This window comes from Zeugodacus cucurbitae, chromosome 2, assembly GCF_028554725.1.
Source record: "Zeugodacus cucurbitae isolate PBARC_wt_2022May chromosome 2, idZeuCucr1.2, whole genome shotgun sequence".
NCBI lineage: Eukaryota > Metazoa > Arthropoda > Insecta > Diptera > Tephritidae > Zeugodacus > Zeugodacus cucurbitae.
The window spans coordinates 23,002,637-23,019,566 of record NC_071667.1 but is presented as its reverse complement, the minus strand read 5'-3'; the positions used below and the strand labels follow the sequence as shown (position 1 = coordinate 23,019,566).

At 34.5% G+C, this 16,930-nt stretch overlaps 1 protein-coding gene across 3 annotated transcripts in view; it reads right to left on the bottom strand.

Moving 5' to 3' along the window:
* Slc22a21_2 (organic cation transporter protein) overlaps nucleotides 1-8,247 on the bottom strand; it is a 67,151-nt gene extending 58,904 nt beyond the window's left edge. The window contains exons 1-2 of one of the 3 annotated variants that reach the window (XM_011191293.3): nucleotides 7,392-8,247; nucleotides 2,844-3,896 (exon numbers count right to left, since the gene is read on the bottom strand). In XM_011191293.3, coding sequence (XP_011189595.2) covers nucleotides 2,844-3,063 — 220 coding nt within the window. In that variant the 5' untranslated portion in view covers nucleotides 3,064-3,896; nucleotides 7,392-8,247. The remainder of the gene's footprint in view (nucleotides 1-2,843; nucleotides 3,897-7,391) is intronic. The other 2 variants (XM_054229510.1, XM_054229512.1) reach the window with 2 other exon arrangements.
* Nucleotides 8,248-16,930: the final 8,683 nt, after the last annotated feature.

Here is a 16,930-nt window from a genome sequence, read left to right as displayed (position 1 = left end):
CACACTATTAAAAGAAAAAGAAGGAATTCAAAATTGAGTTATATGGGAAGTAGGCGTGGTTGAGAACTGATTTCGCCCATTTTTCATCCGTGTTATCTAGGTGTCAAGAAAATATACCGAATTTCATTGAAAACGGTCGAGTACTTCCTGAGATAAGGTTTTGGCTTCCTTCTGCCATTTCTTCTGTAAAATTTGCTGTTTCTGATGTTTTTCATTAGTGAGTTAACGCACTTTTAGTATAATAATATAACATTTTCTTGACACCTTGATGACATGATGAACAAGTAAGGAAGGGCTAAGTTCGGGTGTAACCGAACATTTTATACTCTCGCAATTTATTTATTTAACTTAATTAATATTATATAATACACAATTTGACCCACATAGTGGTCGCTACACATGAAAGTTCTTGATTATATTGGCTCAACATGTCCACTTTGTGGAAGCCACACTATTCTGCTGAGTCATGTATACGAGCATCGCATATTTTATGTAAATATGGCCGGACTATATTTACGCGAGAACTAAAATAGAAAATTTGCTGTAAAAGTAGGTGATTTTATATCTGATGAACGTCCAATAAGGGCTGGAGTACCACAGGGCAGTATTTTTGGCCCAACTCTATACATCATATATACAACTGAACTTCCAACTGCTAATAATGTTTTGACATCAACTTTTGCGGATGACACAGCTTTAGTGAGTCGTAACAAATGCCCCATTATAGCATCAAGAATATTAGCGAAGCACTTAAGTTCTGTCGAAGAATGGCTAGCAAACTGGCGTATAAATGTAAATGAACAAAAGTGCAAGAATGTCACATTTTCCCTAAGACCAAAAATGTGCCCGGCAGTAAAAATGAACAATATTCTAGTGCCTCAAGCGAATGAAGTTACCTATCTTGGTATTCACCTAGTGGAGAAAACATATACTTTACTATAACGTGCATGAGAGCATAAAAGCTGCAAATTTAAATTTGCTTTTAAATAAAAACTCTAAACTTAGCTTAGACAACAAAGTGCTTTTATACAATGCGGTCATAAAGCCGATTTGGATGTATGGCATTCAACTGTGGGGTACGACCTGTGCAACTAATATTGATATAATACAAAGGTTCCAATCGAGGATGCTTAGATCAATCACGTGCTCACCATGGTACATGCGCAATGAAAATATCCATAAAGATCTTGGAATCCCTATGGTAAAGAAAGAAGTACAGGACAGCAGATTGAAATATTTATCTAAACTACGTGATCACCCAAACCCATTGGCTAATGCTTTAGTACATTCCTGCGATCAAACACGCCTTAAAAAGGGATATCTAGTTCTTAAAAAGATTTAAGATTTTATAACTTGTTGTTAGGCTTAAAAACAAGCAGATTCAATAATTAAGGAAATATTGAAAAAAATATATATATTCGTCATATACATATATTGTATAAAGTCCATTGAAAGTTAGAAACCCTAATATTAGGTTAGAAGCACCGAAGTCCTCATATTCGATATATGGGGCCTTGAAAACCTATGGTCCGATTTTGGCGCTTTTTAGAATGGGGCTGCCACACTATAAACCTAGTATTTGTGCAAAGTTCTGCACCGATATCTTCACTAGAGCTTACTTTATATATTGTAAAGTATACGATTCAGATCGTCTTCAAAGTTCTGGTATATAGGAAGTAGGCGTGGTTGTGAAGCGATTTGGCCTATTTTCACAACATATCATTGGGATGTAAGGAAACTATTACAAACCAAGTTTCATTGAAATCTGTTGAGTGGTTCCTGAGATATGGTTTTTGACCCATAAGTGGGCGACGGCACGCCCATTTTCCATTTTGTAAAAAAATCTGAGTGCAGCTTCCATCTGCCATTTCTTATGTGAAATTTAGTGTTTCTGACGTTTCTCGTTAGTGAGTTAACGCACTTTTAGTCATTTTCAAACTAACCTTTGTATGAGAGGTGGGCGTGGTTATTAACTGATTTCAACTATTTTCATGATGTGTGGTGGGGTACGTAAGAGAATCGACTGCAGAAAGTTTGGTTTATATAGCTTCATTGGTTTGCGAATTTTTTTTTTAATTTTACTGTTATAACTTTATTTATGGCTTAGTTATGACTCTTTATGTGTTTTCGGTTTTCGCCATTTTGTGGGAGTGGCAGTGGACCGATTTTGCCCATTTTCGAAAGCAACCCTCTCACGGTCCCAACGAACATATGTTCCAAGTTTCATTAAGATGTTTCAATTTTTACTCAAGTTATCGCTTGCACGGACGGACGGATGGACAGACGGACGGACAGACATGCGGATTTCAACTCCACTCGTCATCCTGCTCATTTATATATATATAACCCCATATCTAACTCTTTTATTTCTGGGTGACACGAACAACCGTTATGTGAACAGAACTATAATACTCTGTGCAACATGTTGCGAGAGTATAAAAATAATCGGTTCACAACCACGCCTACTTCCCATATAACTCAATTTTGAATCGGGTAATAACTTCCACTAACTCCCATATACCTAATTATAGCTTTTTCGAAGAAACGATGGGCCTAATACTTTATAAATTAATATGTGAAATGTCTTGGCAAAATTAAGTGAGCATATATTCTTGGATATGATTTGCCTTGGTGGTGAAAATGAGTGAAATCGGTTCATGAATTACTTCAGCTCGTATACTATATAAAATGATTTTCATCGAATGTGTTATCTTTTAAAAATTACATCAATAATTTGCGAGAGTATAAAATGTTCGGTTGTACACGAACTTAGCCTTTTCATACTTGTTATTATTAAATATAAGGTGGGAAAATTTAACAGTTAATCTTTCTTTCATACTAACCTTGATCGTCTGCTAGCAACTCTTGCAACTCCGACGGTTCCTCCAAAAGCCACTGTGTTGTGGCCACATTTTTCTCAACGCCGCTTTCGGTAAGCGGCAGCGGCGCATACTGCTTGCCTTCGCTGGTTCTATGCTGCACTATTTGCGCTTTTTGCGTAAAATTTTGGAGTTCTTGCCGCTCACTGGCCTCGAAAGGCTTAAAGTTGCGTCTTTTCGGCATTTTTGTGCAATTTTACTATTGCTAAAACTCGAATTTATTTTTTAAATTTTTATTTTATAATATAAACACACACACAAAACAGTGCGAGCGTTACTTTCATATAAGTACATCTATATACATATGTGTATTTGTGTGTCAGTGCACGTTTCAATTACGTCGCTTTAAATGCGATTAAACGCTTAATACCGCTGAAAATAAACGCAAGTGCTGGCGCCTAAATTATTGCATTTAATTGTAATTCATTTCGTTATCTTTGTTGTTATTTTTGTTTTTGTTTACTTTGGATTTGAGTGATTTATGCTTTTCTGCACTCGCATAATCATTTGCCGTTCACTTGAGTTTTTAATTTAATTCAATTTCGTATGCAACACGTGTATTATTTCGCACATATTAGTTGTTGTTTTTGTTTTTTTTTATTTCATTTGCACTGATATCAAGGATTAGACACGTTGACAAGCTGACAGCGACAAGAATTTATAGAATAACATATGAAATTCGTTAATGAACTGCAATGTTGCTTGTGTTACATTGTTGTTGTTGCTATCGTTGTTCAGCACCTGATGCGTTGCATGCAAAGTGGCTGCCGACAAAGTTTTGCGCTTTTTCACTTTGTTGTTTGATTTTCTATTTGACATAACAAGCAAATCACAAAAACAAATAACAACTGCAATATTTAGATCGTGTTGCCGTCGATTGATTAATTCATTCATTCACAAAAGGTGCTGCTGACGGTGTTGTTTCATTTGCATATATTTTTATTTTCATGTATTTTTGTAGTTAGTTTATTGATTTTTAAATTATAAATTCATTTTAAATATGGCATTAGGGTGTTACTAATAATAATGAAAAAAAAAATATTAAAAACAAATATTCTTATTATTTATATTTTTACTAAATATTTTATTTTTAATTAATTATTTTTAAATTTTTTGAGTCATATTTGAATCAAAAAACTTAAAAAAGAAATTATAAAAAAATAATAAAAAGATAAATAATATCCTTTCGAAGTTTCGAACTGTCTCAACCCAGATATTTTTAATTTATAATATTATAAATAATTTTCACTTATAGAAAATAAATATATTTTAAGGGATATTTTTTATTTAAAATTATTCCACACGTAAACTTATAGAAAAATCTAAATGTCGTCTTCAGGTGTTCCAAACTGACTCTTGATTTTGTTTTTCCTTATATCTGGGCATTGTGTTACACTTTTTCTCATTTTCATTTTAAGTGCCACCCTCATATATTTAAATATATTAAAACGTAGATAACTGCGGGCGGTATTAGCGCATTTTTCTCATATAATGACAGGACTTCTTAAAAGGCTTTCCAATTATTATTTTTTATTTACTCAATATTTTAATTAAATTAAAGTTTAAATGACGCGAGTTTCGAATTAGCAACAATATGCAATTTATAATATGTTCCATATTAGTACAATATTGTCACCATCACTTCTGAACCAAGTTAATGATTTAATGCCTATTTTGCATATATGGAAGGAAATATCATCTATGAACGTACAGACGTCAACAATATTTCATCTGTACCTGTAGTAGTGAAAGCCCTGGAAGTCCAAGTAAAATCTTCGAGAAGAGAAGTGTTTTAATAAAGACTTTCATGCAAGTCTATCACCTGTTTGAAGTTTAAGCTCACCTCACATAGAGTGCCATCATACAGTCACATATCATAAATTGGTGAAGAAGTACAATGCACACTTAACTGAACGAAAAAGTATTATTATTTGTCGAATAAATCATTGATAAATGTAGCTATGAAACCCTAGTTGTCGCATTGTAGATGGGACGACTTTTCAAAGATGTCTTTGGCGGATTTATCCTCCTAAGCCCAGAAGCGTAATTTTTTGTAAAGATCAGGTGATGGTCAGGTATTCGGATTCGGTGAATTTATGTCATTATATCAGCTTCTAAACTTCGTTAAGAGAGGAACTTATTGACGTAAGAAACCTTTTCAAATATATCGCTCATTTATCAAAAATTTTTATAAATTTGGGTAAGTACTCGTTAAAATAATATAATGAATATTGAATTATTTTTTCTAAATATAATTTTCTTTCATCTTTTCTTCAACTCAAACACAAGCTATGCAGTTTAATATTTTATTTTGCTCTAATATTTCTACAACACTAATTAATATCTCATTGTTCTAATTTCCCACGCCAATGCAATGAACTCGGTTGGCACACTGCCGCGTTTATTCATTTTTTTCGCAAAACTACAACCAGTGACGTCTATCAACGCAACCACACAATGTAACATAATATAGTGTATATATTTATATAAATGTACATGTGTATGCGTGTGTCTGTATGTTTGAGGCAACTCATTCAACCCAGCCAATGTCTCAGTACCTGTCTCGTCGTTGTCGTCATTGGTTGTAGTGTTTATAAAGAACAGTGCGTAGGCGTTAATTCGTTGCATCCGTTCTGCCTCATCAACTGCAGTCAGCAAACTCGCTGCAACTGCTAGCGTAGAGATAGTGCTGTAGGCAATATTGCTGCATATAAACGACGCAATGCAGTGCAATGAGGTGCCGCTTTAGTTGTTTGGAAATGCTATGTGTGTATGCAAATATAATAGTCGATATTCATAAAAAATTAGTGAATATTTTAAATAAATTTAATTGAAGTAATTATTTTAATTTCTTATTTTTTAATAAAAAAAAATGATTTTAATTTAAATTAATATTTATTTAGGGATATGGAATTAGAATATATATAATTATTTTCTTAGCTGAAATTTTTATTTTTTTATGTAAAAAACTGTTTATGTATATATTTCTTTTAAATTTAATAAAATGAATTTTAAAGAAACTATTTTATATAAAATCGCAAAAATGAAATAAAGGCTTTGATTTATATAAAACCAATTTACATTTAATTTAATTATATTATGAACATTTAATATTCGAAAAATAAATTTAATTAATTCATGATAAAATAATTTAAGAAAGTAAAACTCATTAAAATATATTGAAAATTATTACATTTGTTACTAAAAGTATTATTATTTAAATTAATTTGATTAAAGGAAATTAAATTTATAAATGTAATATTTTCTTTGTGAACTCGTTATTTAATATTTTAATGCTTACTAAACTAACATACACATTTACTTAAATTAGTTAAAGCCAATCATTGTGTTGTTGTTGAAGTGAAATATGTGAAATGCGGCTGATGTAAATATTTAAATTAATAGTTGTATTTTGTTGTTGTAGTTGTTATTCCCTACTTATTAATGCTCTTAAAGTATTTCAAAAACACGATCTTAACATAAAACTTACGAAAAATGCAATTACGTAGACGGCATTATACATTCTCAAAATAACAATGAGGCTTTTTGTTTAGACTATAGTGTCTCCAACCGAGATCAGTGCATCTAAAAATTTAAACCGGGGCTGTCATAAACTCTATTCATTACATTTATATAATAACAGTTGCGTTTGGCTATACAAATAGATTATGGTGTCTAGAGAATGCAGTTGTAGGGAAAGGTGATAGTGACTACTAGTAATAGTAGAAAAACTAGAGACCCTTGAATTTACTTTAAATGGGATTCACACCGATTTTTAGTGCATGGAAATAATGAAATTTTCGTATCAAAATCATTGAAAAAAATTATACATTGATTAATAAGAATTTTCAGAAAGTTTAACTGGAGCCAAAACTATGTACAAATCTTAATATTGTCGAATGCTTCAATGCTTCGAATGCTTCTGCAACAAATTTGAAAAAAACTGTTAGGTCTTATAATTATTATATTTTTTTTCGCTTTAATAAAATGGTCATATTTTAATAAACATTTATTTGGCAGTCAAATTGAGAATTTTTTGTAAAGAAATATAAAAAAGCTTTCACTCTCTAGTACAGAGCTCTCACTTCAATGACTATGAAAGTATGTTTTTTATCGCACTTTATTTATATTCAACTTGAGAATTTTTTATACTTTCACTAATCGAACTTTTTCAGATACAGAGCTTTCATCTTCTAGCTGAACTTTCATTAGACAACTTAAATCAAAATTAAAGTATTACAAAATTAAAATATTGAATTTAAATATAATGATGAAAACGACAATAATATTGAAAAAGCTCAACTATGCTTCAACATCTTAAAGACTTTAATATTTTGTTTTATTTCGTGTTTCCATAAAAAACTGGATCAAAAACAGGCGACTTTAGCAAACAAATGTAATTAAGGTTTCAATAAAAAAATGTTTGCTTTTGCTTCGGACTTTTCAATGTAACCAGAGGTATATCCGAGTAGAGCGTGTTTTTGCAACTCCCTTAAAACAAACCTAAAGTACCTGTTTCGAATTGACGCTGCACCCTTTAAGACTTACTGGCGCTGCATTTTGCATGCATATTTATTTATTATTTGGCCTTCATATTCGCTTTGCACTTGCACTCTTAAATTATAAATAGTACTTTTTGTATTTACATAAGCACTACACAGTGTTGTTGTTGTTTGATTTTTATTTTTAATTTTTTCCGAAGCAACAAATTATTAGTTTGTCAGGGCTTTTTATTATTTACTGTTATCAGCTCATTAGTTTGATTAGCTAACACCAATATTGTTGCCGTAAAATGCCACTCTCAAAAGTTTAATCAACTTTCAGCCGATCAAGTGGCGCTTGTCAAGCGTTTAACTGCTGGCTACTATATTTAACAAGACACTGATTAGATATGGGAATTCTGTTTAATATTTTGTAACTTTTTGTTTTTACAAGTGAAGAGGATTTGTTTTTGTTAAACTTTTTTCCGATAATTTGTTGTGCTTTTATGTTTTACATTTTTAAAGATTTTTCTGATAACTTTTTTTAATTTTTTGTTGTTTTTATTTTATTTTTTTTTAATTTTTTTTTGTTTTTTATATATATTTTTTTCAATTATCGCACAACTGGTATTGCGCTTTTTTCGCACACTTTATTTGCCGTACTGTCGTCCGAGCACTGAAATCGAAACCGTAAATCAGCGAACGGCACTAGTTGCACCTACTAAATGTTTACCGCGTACAACACAAATATTTGTCTGTATGTGGATGGTATGTGCGGGTCCAAAACCAATTGATACAGCGGCGATACTGATATCGTTGCTATCGTGAGATCACATTCGATCGATTCGAGTCCGTCACCGTTCGTAGCGTTGCGAATTCTGTGCGCATTCGCCGGCCAACAATCATATTTACGAGCGAAAATGCCAAGCGTCAAGCGTCAAAAGCGTAACGAAATCAAACCAAACCAAACCGAAAGCAAAGCCATAACAGCTGTACTGCTGCGGCTGCGTCGGTGGCGGCGGCGCGACAACGACGCTATCGCTGTTGGGGACACTTGTACTGGACAGCAGAGCGCACATATAAGCAAACAAATATTTTTGAATGAAAACAACTTATACTTTTGCAAATTTATGCATGTGTGTATGAGTGTGGCGTCGAGTCGCTTCAAACGCGTCTAATTTGCACAAACGTGCGCGTACAAATACACTCATGATGACGGATTCGTGCAAACAGTACACCTGGGCCGCATAAACATATGTAGATAATGAATTCTGTTTTCGATCTGTGTTGTTCATGTGTGTATTTTGGTTTGTTTTACAATAGCCTTTGGAATAACAACAGATAACGTTGTCCAAGTTGTGAATAGTGTCGACACACACGCCACATTCCCATTGACAATCTGCCGGCATGCAGCACACATCCCAAACGAGATGAACTCATATACAGTGTTGTCGAAAAATATACGGTTGCCGGTCAAAAATCAGGGGGTTTTATATTATTTTTGAAAAAATATAAATAATTTTGCTAAGAAGTGTTCGAGGTAAAAGCTAATACTAAATTTAGTCTCAAGTTAAAGGAATAAAGAGACCAGGAATTGTTTTGGCGATAATGATTCGAGTGTTACAAATAAATTTTTTATAGGGGTCAAATTATCCGAAAAATCCAGGATCATGTATTTCATGAAGATTTCCAACTCTCCGTGTGCGCTAAACTCTATGTTTCGATATTTCTAGGGAGATGACCACGCCCATAGTTCAAACTTTAAGGAGATCCACATGTATGACTAATATTGACTAATATTGAACTTGACATCTCGAGAGAAAGCTTTGCCCTAACTTGAGTAAAAATTAAGATAAGAATGTTATTATTGAAAATCTAGCAAGTGCACTTTATACCGTATATATCGGTTAATATGTGAGATATCTTAGCAGCATTATGTGTCTTGGTTGCAAAAACAGTTGAATCGATCCAGAAATTACCCCATATCATGATTTTCTAGTGGACTTTATGCCGGATATATGGGACAAATTGTGTGTTATCTTAATAACATAAAGTATATAATGCACTGTTACACCCAAACTTATCCCTTCCTAACTTGTTTACATTTAAATTTAAAAAAAATGTTTGATATTTCTTGCGATAATCTGTGGTATATAAATCCATTTAATTTAACGAGACATCACTTAAGCAGATACCACTGTACACAGGTTTTTAAGCAGAAACCACAATTAACGCTTCTTTGTTTTCAAGCAGCTTTACCCATTTTTCAGCAAAACCAGTATTTTATTTCCTAATGATAATAATAATATTATTTGGTGGTATGATTTTAAGAAGTCTCAATGAGGCATTAATTAACTATATACATAATCATACCTTTGACATATAATTAACTGAAATTATTGAAATATTTTGTAGATATATTTAAACCCAACACTAATTCGACAACTAAAAAACCAAAAAAAGTTGGGAATTAAATAATTATATTATAATTTAAATTATGTAATTAGTTAATTACAGTATACTCTCGAAAAGTAAATCGATTGGTATTTTGGGTAATTTACTTTTTCGAAGAATTTACTTTTCCAAATATATACATAAATTATCTGTTTTTATAATATTAAATGCATTTTTAAACTTAAAAAATTCATTCATTTATTTGCTTTAATAAAACATATGGATTTACATGAAAAGCATATTTACATTTACATACATACATATGTATTTACTATGAAGAGAAAAAATCTTGAATATTCTTTTGTTTTTTTTCTTTTGCAATATATTTTCTGACTATTTATGTACGACAATTCAAAAAACCTGACACCTGATTTGCATCGTTTTCATTTTTAAACCAGTGGATCAAGTAGGAGAGTTTATTTACTAAAAAGACGCGATAAACAACAGAGTAAGTGTTTTTGCAACATCGTAAAAAACGCTGCTTGCATCGTTTCGAATTTTTTATAACACTCTCTGAAATGTAAATTAAAAAATTTACTTTTTCGAGGTGCATGTGTAATCTTAAAGGTGATTAACTTTTCCGCGATTATTTACTTTCTGAGAATTAACTTTTCGAGAGTATACTGTACTACAATTTATGGTAAATTGAGAACAATTAGCGATTAAGTTAGGATAAGTTGTAAAAAAATACATAGATTGAAATTCATAAAATTCTGTTGATTATCTAATTTGGAAGTTGTCCAAGGTATTAATTGAGTCAATTAGTAAATTGTCTATTTGATTTCACGATAACTTATTAATTTCTATCACTAATTTAATTCGAACAAAATATTATCAATTTACCAAATAACGAATTCCCAATTTAATTAGCTCAGTGTGAATACCGTTACCACCTTAAACATTTCTCAAGCTTCGCTTATTCCATTCCATTTATACTTCTATTGGAAGGAATTTAGCCAACTATGGTCTTAATTTTGTTATCAGCTATTTAAAATTATAAGACTCACACATACAAACATTAACATTTAATATATGCAAAGTAGTTTTTTAAAGTATTGTTTGCACAAGTGAAAACAAAAGCGAAAAGTCAATGCGGTTTGCTAATCTATTGTTTAAAAAAGAGAAACAAGGAATTACCGAGACGCGCAAAACAACTTAAGCTGTAGTTGTTGTTTTCGATTATTTAAACTATTTTTTTTTTGGATTGTCTTTGTTAATAATATTGTGTTTGTTGTTAAATTGTGCCGCCAAATACAATTGCATTCATTGAGCGCGGAACCTTTGACGCCACCCAAAAATGTTAAGACTTAAAGATTAAGTTATAATCTTATAATTTATTAAACAACAATTACATATTTCTGCTACCTACAATATTAACGAAAGATTAATTGAGTTGTTAAACGACGCCTTAGACCAGGTACATAGTAAATAGCTGACCATAGCACTATTGTTAGAGACGAAGAAAATGCTAAAACTGCTAGTACTTGGTAACCTTCGGTTCCACAGTGATTGATTTTAAAAACTTATACGAACTTCAAGATTCAAAGCGTTTATTCATCAAATATGTATTTATTGGAGCAGCTGAGTTAAGTATTTAATGTTCAGCAAAAATAATATATGTATAACATTTTTTAGATATACCGAGAACTCAACAAGATGGAATTATTCGAGCAGAAGTTCAAATAAATATGGTAGAAGGGATGTTTGATTAGAATTGAGGTAACAAAGTGTTAATATTTTTAATTTTCCAAAGCGTTCTCAAAATAAAGTTCAAAAACCTTGAAATTTGATGAGCATTGATCTGGACTTAGGCAAGTCCATAAAAAGATGTTTTATAAAACCAGTCGCGGATGTGACAGTTGTAACCGAAATATCCGACTGAGTCCAAAAATATGAAATTAACGATCACAACAATTCAATAATATCGCTTGCATCTTAATTTAAACTTTAGATTAGAGGGAAATTAATATCGAATGCGTCCCAATATATCTTATTTTCCTATAAGTCATATTTTCATCAGCATACTTAAGATCAAGCTGATATATCTGCAGAGATCGCATCCTTTTTCTCGTCACCATACAGGCTTTATAAATAATTTTCTTCGTCTAGAAATTGTGAACTTACACATGGATATTATTGAAGCTTATAAGGATCTCGTGCCATACCATAATCGATCAGCGTTCATTTTTTCCTTTTTGGTGAAACTCAATGAATTTATATAAATAATTTAAAATCATTCGATCCCTAATGTGAATATAGAGTAAGCCAGATTGTAAAAAAAGCCAAATCCAAAGCCTTGCAGCGCTTAGCGGGTTGTGCCAATGCGCTGCCAGCTGAATCAGTTAAATTAATTAATCTTGTTCCATAAATAATGATAATGTTAACCAAAATGAATATTTTTTTTCAATTTTATTCACTTTATGTAATGAACTTATTTAATGGACCACCATCCTTATAAGTGGCTAAACAGAACTACTTTCGAAAATAAAACTAATTAAGCAACTAAATGTAGCTATCTATACAAATTGATCTTACGAATTCATGTTTCGACATTCTGAGATGCTAATTGAACTATTTTTTACGCATAACTGCAATAATCTTGAGAAATCCATAAGTTCAAATAGTTTATTAGCAAGCAACTTGAATCAACTGTTTATTTTAGCATTTTTGAATTTTTTGGCTTAATCAGCTTGACAGCTGCGCAATCAGGGGTCGATCTAGATCATTAAGTACTTGTAACAGCTGCAGCAACTATTGGCAAACGCGTACAAACAGATACATATATGTATACATATTTTGTAACTGTAAAAATGTCCATAAAATTTTAACTGAACTGATATCGCGCAAAAATATGTAGATATATATGTATGTATGACTTTAAAAGTATCGGCAGTAAAGCCTAACCGAAGCTGAAGCGGCGACTCCAGCAACCGTTGGTGACACCCATATGTGGCTGCTACTATGAACTGGAAAAAATTAAATTGTAAAATATTCGAATGGTCAACAGTGAAGGTTGACTATTGCATACATATGTATATATACATACACATATTTGTGTGTGTAAAGTTATTACATTTATGAATTTAATGATGCATGACAATTTTTAACTTCGCTTTTCTTTCAATGCCTATTAAAGTGGGCATATTTGATATTTTTTGCCATTTTTTGTTGCAATAGTGGATATTACTTTTGACCGCGTTGTCCTGCAATGTTTGTAGAGCGACGCTGAAATATGCAACAAGTGTATATACACATGCATATACATACATATGTACATCCATTACAAAAAGTGTATGTGTAAAAATGTCCGTATTTTACAAATTCAATATTAAATAAATAAATAATATTTTATAGCGATATAACCTTGGGGGATGGGGTCATATGTAGAAGTTCACGCATGTGAGGAAAGTTTCTGATTGCCATTCACTTGGGAGTGGCCAGGAACGATTCTTTTGCATATGACTCAAGCAGCTCACGACTTCCGGTTTTAGACCAAGTATCCCCTGGGTAGCTAACAAACATCCGTTTGGAGGCGAGCTAAAGTGAGAAGGCGAAGCCCGCTTCTGCGGTTGTGCGTAGGGCTTGGGACCCACCACATAAAAAAAATCTCCCCAATGAAAACCGGCCGAGCTATTCAAATACGGCGGCGAAGAACTGATAAGGGCATGCATCAACTTCTTTGTAGAATATGGTCGGAAGAAAGCATGCCTGACGATTGGAATCTTAGTGTGCTCTGCCCAATCCATAAGAAGGGAGACCCCACAATCTGCGCCAACTACCGTGGTATAAGTCTCCTCAATATCGCATATAAGGTTTTGTCGAGCGTATTGTGTGAAAGACTAAAGCCCACCGTCAACGAACTGATTGGACCTTATCAGTGTGGCTTTAGACCTGGAAAATCTACAATGAGCTAGATATTCACCATGCGCCAAATCTTGGAAAAGACCCGAGAGAGATGAATCGATACTCACCATCTTTTTATCGATTTTAAAGCTGCCTTCGATAGCACGAGCAAAGTCCTCTCTCGACGAACCAAAATCAAACTCTATAAGTTGCTCATAATTCCCGTCCTGATGTATGGCGCTGAAGCGTGGACGATGACAACATCCGATGAGACGACTCTTGGGGTTTTCGAGAGAAAGGTTTTGCGCAAGATTTATGGTCCTCTAAACATTGGCAACGGCGAATACCGCAGACGATGGAACGATGAGCTGTACGATTTATACGACGACATTGACATAGTTCAGCGAATAAAAAGACAGTGGCTTCACTTGGTGTTTCCAGTTGGCGCCAAAAAGCAAAAAGGAGGAATGAGTGGCGCGCTCTGGTGGATTCGGCTATAATCGCTTAAAGCGGTTCCTACGCCAAATATATATATATATAACCTTTTTACAGGAAATCCTCTTTAGGCACGGTATTAAATAATATCGCGCTTGATTATCGCGAAAATTAAAAGTATTTGAATTGTTTCGTACAATACTCATGGTTTTAAAAAAATAAAAAAAAATATAATGTTCCCATATTTTTGAAAAGTTGACAATTATTTTTTTAATATAAGTAAACACAAACAATTTTTTTTTTATTTGTAGAAGTTATACAAAAACATAAAATAGAAATTATTTATTTAGTAGCATTGCCTGTCTAAATTAATATTATATTATTGAAGGTGTGGCATGCAGACATTCGTAAAATGTCATCTCAAGGCAGTCACAAAAATTGTTATTTATTAAGCTATATGAATATTAAAACAAGTAAGGAAAGGCTAGGTTCGGGTGCAACCGAACATTTTTTACTCTCGCAATTTATTGAAGAAATTTTATTAAGAAAACACAATTTGGCCCATATATTCGTGCAATAGACTAACGACAATCTTCATAAATTGTATATGAGGGTTGAGGTAGGTTAGGTTAGGTTAAACTGGTAGGCCAATACGCCACACATAGACCTATTTAGGCCCTTTGCGATACCAGATGGAGTGCCGTCACGTTGTTCACGAGGAGTAGTCATCCTTTAGGATGCCTGCGCTTAACGCGAATTTTAAAAGCATTTGTGGTTTCACTTTCGATACCTCTTCCAGATTTTCATATTGTGAGGCCCCCAAGTAGGGAAGTCGTTGCCTTGACAATGCAGGGCAGGTGCACAGAAGATGCTGCATTGTTTCTATTGCACCTTGCTCTTGACATTTCCTGCAGTCATCTCGATCTGTAAGTCCCTTTTTGTAGGCATGTGTCGAGTGACAGAATGAGTTTGGTGTACTTCTGGTCTACGGTTTTACACATGGCTTTACCGGTTTTACACCCCGGTATATTTGTCCAACGTGTTAGGATTTTTCTTTTCATGCCCCTGTCCAGATCATCGAACAGACAGTGCATGGGTTTGCCAATGTTGGTCGTGTTTCCGGAAGACAGTTTTACACCGTTCTTGGCAATTTCGTCCACAATCTCGTTGCCTTCAATGCCTTTATGCCCTGGCACCCAGTATAAGTGAAGCCACGTGTTCCTAGCAACTCTCTGCACTGCCATCCTGGTATCCAAAACACTTTTGGCCGAAATGCAAACCGAGGTTGTTGCCTTGATTGCTGCTTAACTGGCTACGTAGATATTGACTTTGGAGTAGCAGGCTGGTGTATTGAGGGCTAGCTCTGGGGCTTACCCAATAGCAAAAACCTCCGCTTGAAAAATACTGCAGTGGTTCGGAAGTTTAAAAGGCTGCTTTACACCTAACTCCTGACAGTAGGTTGGGTTGTTCTTACCTGCCCTTGGAATGAACACTACCCTAGCCTCCCTCCACGAGTGCGGCGCATACCCGAACCTTAGGCATCCTCTAAAAATCGTTATTAACCTACAAGCGGGCGCGCGTAGTCGTATCGACTATGATAGAATATTTGAGTTATGTTAATTAGTTTAATAATTGTTGGGGGTCATATGTAGAAGTTCACGCAAGTGAGGAAAGTTTCTGATTGCCATTCACTTGGGAGTGGCCAGGAACGATTCTTTTGCATATGACTCAAGCAGCTCAGGACTTCCGGTTTTAGACCAAGTATCCCCTGGGTAGCTAACAGACATCCGTTTGGAGGCAAGCTAAAGTGAGAAGGCGAAGCCCGCTTCTGCGGTTGTGCATAGGGCTTGGGACCCACCACATAAAAAAATCTCCCCAATGAAAACAAACACAGAGCCTCGGATGAGACACCGCCCTTTTGATGACGACCCCTGCAAACGTTTTAAGGATAAAGATTTAAGGGCATGCACCTGGAATGTCCGGACCCTTAATTGGGAAGGTGCCTCTGCCCAGCTGGTTGATGTCCTCATACAACTAAAGGCTGACATCACCGCCGTCCAAGAAATACGATGGACGGGACAAGGACGGAAGAAGGTGGGTCCTTGTGACATCTACTACAGCGGCCATATAAAGGAGCGCAAATTTGGTGTTGGATTTGTGGTGGGAGAGAGACTACGTCGCCGAGTCCTGGCATTCACCCCGGTGGATGAACGTCTTGCCACAATCCGCATCAAAGCGAGGTTCTTCAACAAATCGCTGATTTGCGCCCACGCCCCAACGGAAGAGAAGGACGATGTGACCAAAGATGCTTTCTATGAGCGCCTAGAACGTACCTATGTGCGCTGCCCCCGCCACGATGTCAAAATCGTGCTTGGCGATTTTAACGCCAGGGTGGGTAAAGAAGGTGTCTTTGGCACAACAGTCGGAAAATTCAGCCTACATGACGAAACATCGCCAAACGGCCTGAGGCTGATCGACTTCGCTGGGGCCCGAAATATGGTTGTCTGTAGTATCAGATTCCAGTATAGGAAAATTCATCAAGCAACGTGGCTGTCCCCTGATCGAAACACGCGCAATCAAATCGATCACGTTGTGATAGACGGAAGACATGTCTCCAGTGTTTTAGACGTGCGTACGCTCCGAGGACCAAACATTGACTCGGACCATTATCTAGTAGCAGCAAAGATACGCACTCGCCTCTGTGCAGCTAATAACGCCCGTCAACAAACACAAGGAAGGTTCGACGTCGAAAAGCTGCAATCACAACCGACAGCCGAACGATTTTCTACTCGACTTGCACTCCTGCTCTCTGAGAGCACTCATCAGCATCTCGATATA